This window comes from Rattus norvegicus, chromosome 3 (genome assembly GCF_036323735.1).
Source record: "Rattus norvegicus strain BN/NHsdMcwi chromosome 3, GRCr8, whole genome shotgun sequence".
NCBI classification, from domain to species: domain Eukaryota; kingdom Metazoa; phylum Chordata; class Mammalia; order Rodentia; family Muridae; genus Rattus; species Rattus norvegicus.
In genome coordinates, this window is record NC_086021.1 from 91,200,557 (window position 1) to 91,210,034 (window position 9,478).

General features: G+C 36.2%; 1 protein-coding gene across 1 annotated transcript; it reads left to right on the plus strand.

The window, feature by feature from the left end:
• The first annotated feature begins 821 nt into the window (after positions 1 to 821).
• Or9g10 (olfactory receptor family 9 subfamily G member 10) lies at positions 822 to 1,757 on the plus strand. The gene has a single exon (NM_001000290.1). The coding sequence runs from the start codon at positions 822 to 824 to the stop codon at positions 1,755 to 1,757; it is 936 nt and encodes a 311-aa protein (NP_001000290.1).
• Positions 1,758 to 9,478: the final 7,721 nt, after the last annotated feature.

Below are 9,478 nucleotides of genomic sequence, written 5' to 3' on the forward strand. Positions count from 1 at the left end.
TGAAATAATAAAAAGAAAAGATTTGCCAAAGGTGCTCAGAATGAATCTAGTTAGTTTGATAAAGAAAAGTTAGACATCAAATTCTAGAAAAGTCAGAATTCTTATCAATAAATCTTATTTTTAATTAAATTAGTCTTTATTTTTGTCCTGCCTTAACTCAGTCTAATAAATCATTTTCTAACAAACTGTCCTCTTGTTCTTTGAGAATCAGTCTCACTTTGGATAACCAAGCCTATGGCACTATGCATTTTAGAGTATATAGTTAGATCTTATTACATTCTATCTGCCAGTATTTGGGTGTAGCTTGCAGCAGCCATGAAAATATTTAATAATTATAGTGGACAAACGTGAATAAAGCTGCTTAGAAATCTTTTATTTTTGCTTTTGGGGACTTAAAGAAAAATCAATAACATTTTCCTAGATATTACCATCAGTTATTTTAATTACTGAAGTCATTTGTGGAGTACTTTCATTTGTTTCTGAAACTATCAATATCTTATGATATCCAAAGTAAAGAATAAAAGGTGTTAAATTAAAAGAGAACATACAAGTTTATAAAGATAGAGACATTAGGTTGAAAATGTAAGTGACATGCGCTATTATCTATTTAGTAACTGACCTCTCTGGGCAACATGTGGATGATTTGCCATTTCAAACAATGAGACCAATTCAGTATGCATAGATTTCATAATAAATGACGTTTATGGAACGATGTTTTTACTTTCCACCTTGAAGAATGTCAGATAATGGAGAAAATACTTAGTGAACAATTTCAACTATAATTTAATCTTTTCACAGAAAGCACCATAAATACACAAAATATGGATGAGGAAAATGTTACTGAGGTGACAGAGTTCATCCTTTTAGGATTCACAGGAGACATGGTATTACAGCAGGTACTCTTTTTCATCTTCCTCACCATTTATATCATCAGTCTGCTAGGGAATATCACCTTGATTTCTCTTATCTGTTCTGATTCCCGACTCCATACACCCATGTACTTCTTCATTGGAAACCTGTCATTCCTGGATCTCTGGTATTCTTCTGTCTATGCTCCCAAAATCCTGATTACATGCATCTCGGAAGACAAAAGCATCTCCTTTGCTGCATGTCTGGCTCAGTTTTTCTTCTCTGCTGGGCTGGCCTACAGTGAATGCTACCTACTGGCTGCCATGGCTTATGATCGTTATGTGGCCATTGCCAACCCCTTGCTTTACTCCCAGGCTATGTCCCCAAGATTATGTGCCAGTCTTGTTGCAGCATCCTACCTTGGTGGCTTTGCAAACTCCACCATTATCACCAGTGAGACATTTACCCTGAGCTTCTGTCGAGACAATATCATTGATGACTTCTTCTGTGATCTGCCTCCTCTTGTGAAGTTGGCATGTGATGTGAAAGAGAGCTACCAGGCTGTGCTCTATTTCATATTGGCTTCTAACGTCATCACTCCCACTGTACTTATTTTGGCCTCCTACCTCTTCATCATTGCAGCCATCCTGAAGATCCGCTCCACCGAGGGCCGCCTCAAGGCCTTCTCCACATGTGGTTCCCACCTGACAGCTGTCACTTTGTACTATGGTTCAATTCTTTTCATTTACTCCAGGCCAAGCACAAGTTATGCCCTAGAGAGGGACAAAGTGGTGTCAGTGTTCTACACTGTAGTGATTCCAATGCTGAACCCTTTGATCTACAGTTTAAGAAATAAGGATGTCAAGGAAGCCTTGAGGAAAATGTTAGACACAGTCAAGTTGTCATGAAGGCAGGCAAAGCAATTTAAAAATGTTGATCATCATGCAATTGTTCTTAGCTGGTATTATCAGAAATAAGTATACTAGGAACATAAAGCCAATCTCTTAGTGTGCATTCAAAGGACTGTGTTCTCTGTATGTTAATTTGTATTTCTTGAGACAGTAAGATAATATTAACTTGTTTGTAAAATTAAAACAAATCTCTTTCCCACCTAAAACCTTAATTTTTCATTTTTCATATTTTAATAATTATTCAAATGTATGTATGGAATAAATTGTCATCACATTCAACACTTTAATGGTACAAATACACTGTGTTTATTTACTTGTTTTATTTATTTATTTACTTATGTTGTGTGTGTGTGTGTGTGTTAGTGCCAGTAGCACAAAAATGCCAAGCTGTGCAGATGGAGGTCATTGTTACAAACTCTGCTTCCATCATTTTTGAAATAGGCTTTCTCTGTTGCTCACTGCTGTATAAAACAGATTGTAAGTGTACAGGTATGCTCAGTGTCTTACTGTATCATAGGAACAGAAGTACACAGAACATGTGCTTAGGTTTATGTGAGATTTGAGAATTTAAATTCAGATCCTATTTGCTTACTCAATTTTCTTTCTAATCTTATTTATTATTTAAACACCACACTAAGTGTTAGGTTTCATTATGGCATTTTCAATCAAAATTTGTTTTTTCTTGATTCTCTTTTCTGCTTTCTCCCTACTCCTCTGACATGTCTTGTGCTCCCTGAAGATTCGTGTTCACCCTCATCCATAGTGTGTTCTTTCCTTCCTCCATACCTCTACTCTATTTGTCCTTCCCTTCAGACTTCAAAGCTTATTCTCCTTCTTGTGTTTATGTGTATGTGTGTGTCGGCACAGGCATTTTCACTGACTGAAAGCTGGAATTCATATATGGGAGAACATGTAATACTTATTATTCTGAGGTTAGATTATTTCACTTCAAATAGTACTTTCCAGATGCATCCAACTTTCTGTAGATTCAATTTTTCCTCACAACTAAACAGAATTTTATTACATATATACATACATACATACATACATACATACATACATACACATGCACACACGCACACACACATACACACACACACACACACACACACACACACACACACCCCTACACATGGACACACAACATGCTGGTTACAGACAGTGATATATCTGGTCTTCAAAACAATTTTAAATTCATTGGATATTTCCATTGGGACACTGTGTGATATAATTATACAGCAAAATCTTAATAAGACAGAATAAGTGAGTTACTTTTGACATCATTTCCTCTGCTATGTTGTGCCATTCATGGCAGTAGAATAAGTTAGTTTCTCCTGAACTCATATTTGGAACCAGATACATAGAGTCTTTCCATGGAGATTTCTTCCTTTTTTAACATTTAAATATATTTATTTATTCATTTTCATCTATGTATGTGTCTTGCATATGTTTATATATGTCACATATGTACAGGAGCCCATGAAGAATGGAATATAGCAACAAATTCACTGAACTTTGTAGAGGTCAAAAATGCTTATACATTTATGAGAAACTGCAAGTATGAGGCAGAAAATTTTTTGTAACATCTAGTGGATCATTTTTTCTTTTCTTCTTTTTATTAATTATTTTACTTATTAACATTTCAAATGTTGTTCCCTTCCCAGTTTCCCTGCCATGAAGTTCCCATCTCATTTCCCCTCCCCTTTGCCTCTAAGGGGTTGCTCTCCATCAGATCTCTAGCATCTCCATTTTCTAAGGCATCCACAGGACCAAGCATCTCCCCTGCTACTGATGCCAGATAAGGCAGTACTCTGCTACATATGTAGCAGGAAATATAACCAGCCCATGTATACTCTATGGTTGGTAGCTTAGTCCCTGGGAACTCTGAGGGAGTTGTTGATACTGTTGTTCTTCTTATAGAGTTGCAATTTCCTTCAGTTCTTTCGGTCCTTCCCCTAACTCTAGTATTGTGGGTCCCTGGGTTCAGATCAATGTCTGGCTGGCTGTGAGTATTAGTCAGGTGCTGGTAGAGCCTCTCAGAGAAGAGTCACACCAGGCTCCTGTCTGTAAACATACCTTGGCATCAGCAATAGTGTCAGGGTTTGGTGTCTGCAGATCCCAAGGTAGGGCAGTCTCTGGGTGGCCTTTTATTCAGTTTCTGCTCCATTTTTTGTCCCTTCATTTCCTTTTGAGGGGAAAAATACAGGGTTAAATTTTTTTGAGATGGGTAGGTGGTCCCATTTCTCAACTGGGTGTCATGAATTTATACTGGAGGTGGTCCCTTCAGGTTCTATGTGCCTGCTGTTGGACATTTTAGCTGATGTCATCCCTGCTGGATCCTGGGAGCCTCTTGCATCCCAAGTACCCGGGACTTTCCAGTGGTGCACCTGCAGTCTGCATGTAGAAGAATCGAGTAATACCTCCTAATACAAAACTCAAGTCCAAGTGGATCAAGCTCCTCCACATAAAACTGCATACACTGAATCTAACAGGAAAGAAAGTGGGAAAAAGTCTCCAACGAATTGCCACAGGGGAAAATTTCCTGAACAGACCCTCAATGGCTCAGGTTCTAAGATCAATAATTGACAAATGGGACCTCATAAAAGCGAAAAGCTTCTGTAAGGCAAAGAAAAGTGTCAGTAGGACCACACAGCAACCAACAGATTGGGAAAAGATCTTTACAAACACTACATCCAATAAAGGAATATTATCGAAAATTGACAAAAAAATGCAAGACGTTAGATTCCAGAGAACCAAATAACCTAATTAAAAATGGGGTATACAGCTAAACAGAATTCTCAACTGAGGACTCTCAAATGGATGAGAAGCATCTAAAGAAATGTTCAACATCTTTAGTTAATCAGGGAAATGCAAATCAAAACAACCCTGAGATTTCACATCATACTAATCAGAATGGCTAACATTAAAAAAAAATCAGGTGACAACAGATGCTTCAAGAATGTGGAGAAAGAAGAACACTTTCTACAATGTGGGATTGTAAACTGGTACAACCACTTTGGAAAACAGTCTGGTGATTTCTCAGAGTATTGGAAATAGTTCTACCTGAAGACTGAGCTATACCACTCTTGTGTGCAAACCCTAAAGATATTCCACCATATCACAAGGACATGTGCTTTACTATGTCAATAGCAGACTTATTTATAATAGCCAGAAACTGCAAACAACCCAGATGTCCTTCAACAGAGGAATGGATACAGAAAATGTGATACACTTTGTGATACAGTGGAATACTACTCAACTATTAAAAACATGGACATCGTGAATTTTGCAGGCAAATGGATGGCACTAGAAAGTATTTTTCTGAGTGAGGTAACTACTAAAAAGGACATACCTGGTATGTACTTGCTGATAAGTGAATATTAGCCTAAAAGCTCAGAATACCCAGTATACAACTCACAGACCATAGGAAGCTTAACAAAAATAAGACTAAAGTATGGATGCTTCAATCCCACTTAGATGGGGGAACAAAATAATCACAGGGGGCAGAGGGAGGGAGGGACATGGGTCGGAGATGGAATGGGAAGGAGAAATGGGGGGTGGCAGGACTAGGTATGGATGGAGACAGAGATCCAGGAGAATGAATAGAAATATGTGGCATGTAGCAGTGGGGATTGGGTATGGGAGGGGGGTGTGGCACAGATATTTCTTGCTCTAGTGAAGGTAACATGGAATAGAGCTGCTACAGAGATGATATTCTCTCTCTCTCTCTTATTTTATTGGTTTTTATAAATACTCTATTTGCAGGGTTTTTTCTTTATTCACTTTGATACATTTTAATGAATCAATTTGTATGCTGTAGCATAGGTGAGTTCTCACTTTTATATGCAGTTTATTTCCTTTAAATGATATTTTTAGCACTTTGTTGAGAAGTCTGTAAACAGTATATTTTTATTTTATTCCAACCCTCTGCAGTAACTCTTCTCAGATATAGTTTCCATATTTGCACCAAAATTCCTATTCTTTGCCTCTAAAGCAAATCCAGTTCAGTTTATACATACAATACTCTTGGGTGTGAGGCCATCTCTGGAGGGTGTTTAATCTATCATGAGTTAAACCATTAAAGAAAAGTGATCCTTTCCTAACAGCTCTCACCTTCTCACCTGGGGGTGGGATTTGGTGACCAATTCCTCCTACCGTGATTGTTTAAGAACATCTCTCAGTACTCCTTATTGCCAATGTATTTACTTGGGGAGTAGAAGCCTAGAGATTCTGACCTGTTTCAGAGACTTATTGAAGCTGTTTTGAGCTGTTTGTTTTTTCAGCTAAAGGAAAACTTCCTATTGGGTGGAATATTTACATATTATTTTAGAAATTCTATAGTTTTACCTTTATGTAATTGTTCAGCACCCTTCTCCAAGATCTATAGTTTTAATCCCCCAGGAAAATATCCCACACCAAAGGCCTTGTTCAAACTGCTCTCCAGAATAGGACAGTGGCCTTCTGTTCTACAGTGAGGTCATCACTGCTCTGATCTACAGCCTGAGAAACAACTGTGGCAAAGATGCTAGCATCAATTCACAGAGAAGCCCTGGGTTCTGTGAAGGCTTGATTGTGAAAGCCTGATGCCCCAGCATAGGGAAATGATAGGGTGGTAGGCTGGAAGTGGTGGGTGGGTGAGCCACCTTATGAAGGCAGGGGAGGGGGTGGAATTGGGGAGGTTTGAAGGGGAAACTGGGAAAGGGAATAACATTTGAAATGTAAATATACAAAATAAACAATTTTAAAAACGACATTATTCCTCCATGACTATAGAAAATAATGTAATATTTCACAAATGACAATTGCAAACATGAACATTATATTCTGCTGTCTAATTAACCCACTGATGAATGGGTGAGAGAAAGACAAACCTGATTTGTATTTTCTAAATATGTTTGTCCTCAACCTGAGACCATCTCCAACCTGAAATCAGCTGTGTTTTTCATTCCTGTAACAAACAGAATTTCTTAATTTATATTTCGTTTTTTCAAGAAATCTCTAAAAATAATGTTAATTCATTTCGCCAACAGATTACACAGTGTAACAAAGAACAAATCATTCCACATATCAGCAAATGTTCTCTATTCTATCTTATATTGTGAATTTTATCCCATGACTACTTTGTCTTGTATACTTCATTCAGTGACTTGCTTTATCCCCCTTGAGTTTATTCATCATTTTTATTGCCATTTTTGAAATTCTTCATTTGATATTTCAACTTCTTCAGTACATTTTAAATTTACAATTAAAGTCAGTTGACACTGAAAAATAAAAGGGATTATAGCCATAAGCACAAAGGTTATCATTCTTGCTAGGGCTTTTATTTTATTTTCTAAATCATTCAGTCATGTACATGCTTGTATATTTATTTCACTTAAATTCAACAAGCAATCTTCTGAACAATGAAATATTGAACAAATGACTTTTATTTATCATTATTCCCCTGTTGTGTGATATAAACCATTTTATGTACCTGTTAGAGCACTTGAGTGTTTGTTGCTCTTGTATTTTGTATCTTAAAAAATCATTTTGTTGACTATGTATTAGTTGTATGTGGTGGAAATAACATCATTTCAGTGATTAAGTTTGATTTAAAAAATTCTAAGCCATGCTACTGGCTGAAGAAGATTTAGAATGGTGAGAATCAGATTTGTGAACAATATTTTATAATTACATTTTAGTAGGTATTACTTATAATTACTTGATAAATCACCAATGGAGTATGTACAAACAATCTTATACACCATACTATTTTTACATACTTGTAATACTGGTCAAAGTATTTGAGAGTTTCTCTAAAGTTTTGGAGAAACATGAATTATTTTGGTTGTATATTACTCTAACCAGTGTGTTATCTTAAAGGGAAGGCTAGTACTTCACAGAAGCCTCCCCACAGATCAGACATTAACATCACACTCATCAGCAGAAAATAGTGTCTTCAGGCAAAATGAAACAAATAATTCAACAACAGCAAAGTTTGCAGGGAGAGTCTATTGTTTCTTCTTTTTTGTATCTATCCTGATCAACCTGGATAGTGCCTTTTCTCTGTATTCTTTGCCATAAGCCAGTGTCTTTACCATTATCAATCTCTGCAAAAATTGTTTATGGTGCTGCCAGATATCTCATTGTTAAACCTGTAAAAACTATGTTTAGATCTGAGCCTAATTCTTTATAACCTCATGAGCTCAATACTCCAACTCTCTAGCGGTCAAAACCAGATAGAATACTTCTACACTAGTGTGTTTTTCAAGGACTTGCTGAGGCCTTTTTTTGTATTTAACTTACTTTATTGGGTAAATAAATATATTACTTAGTGGTATTTGGGGGTGGGGGAAAGAGATCACTGTAGGTGTTATCTTAGACTTGTGTGGGAAACTTCCTTGGAACAATTTCTCTGAAGTACATTTAGACTTCTTCTAAATATACATTCAGATCAATGAAATAACACTATAAACTCAAAACTAGTGCATTAAGGAAGGAAAGTTTAATTAAGAAAGAAATAATATTAGTGCATTGCTGATTTAGGAATAAGTATATTCAATATCATTTGCATAAATGGAAGTGAGTGTTTCACATAAGAGGTTTCTTTATCAGAGATCAAACTTTCATATTGTTTGGAAATTTCATACATTCACTCACTGCATTTTAAAATCAAACCTACCTCTGCTTTCTCCTCTTTCATTTCTCCCAACATACCACTACCATGCCACTTTTCCTACTCATGACCTCCCTATTTTTGTTTGAAAGTTGCTGAATCTTATTACTGCTTGTATGTGTTTGAGTGTAGGACATTCTCCTGAAGTGTAGTAGCTTTTTAGTGGCTGTATCCTTGAAGATAATTTCTGTCTCCTCCAGAAGTTATCATTGTCAATAGCTTCTCAGCTCATGGTGAAGCTTCATGATTAGATCCTCTGTCCATGCTGGAATTTTGGCTGAATATATTTTAAACTTATTAAAATAAAAAAAAACAAGTAGCTATAGACACCATACCGGGTATATTAGCTTCTAATTTCTTATTCTCCCTTTTTGATGATGTTTGTTGACTCATAGAGAATTGTTGTCTCCTCTCTTTCTTTAAAATAAAATTTGACATTCCATATTCATACTCATTGTTATTTATGAACCCTTGCTAATATTTGGACAGAAGAAACTAAGGTATATTCCCTATCTGTTACAATTCCATATGCTGTTTTCTCTATATCTCCATAATAGGCATTATACATGGATAGTAAGAGGGAGAATAAAGTAAACTTCAGTCTTTTGAGGAAGTAGTATATATTTCACACCCTATTCAAACACCCAATCAAGACAGTTTTTTTTTCTTTTCTTTTTTTTTTCAGAGCTGGGGACTGAACTCAGGGCCTTGCACTTGCTAGGCAAGCGCTCTACCACTGAGCTAAATCCCCAACTCCAGACAGTTTTAATATTAACAGGAGGCTGTAAGCAATACTATAGAGTATAGTTCAATCATTAGACAACAGTAAACGTAAAGTGAATATGAAAAAAAGTTTATTACATACTTACCTGAAGATATTACAGTGTAACTCATTATTTATTACACTAAAATTATACTTTTAAATAAAAACTCATGTAGCCTAATCAAAATATTTTGGTGGACTTTCAAAAGATGGACATTTTAGTTTTGACACTCAGTTTCTCAACCTTGCCCTCAAATAGTTTGCTATCATTTAGTCCTGGCTTACTAAGTGTGTGTCAAC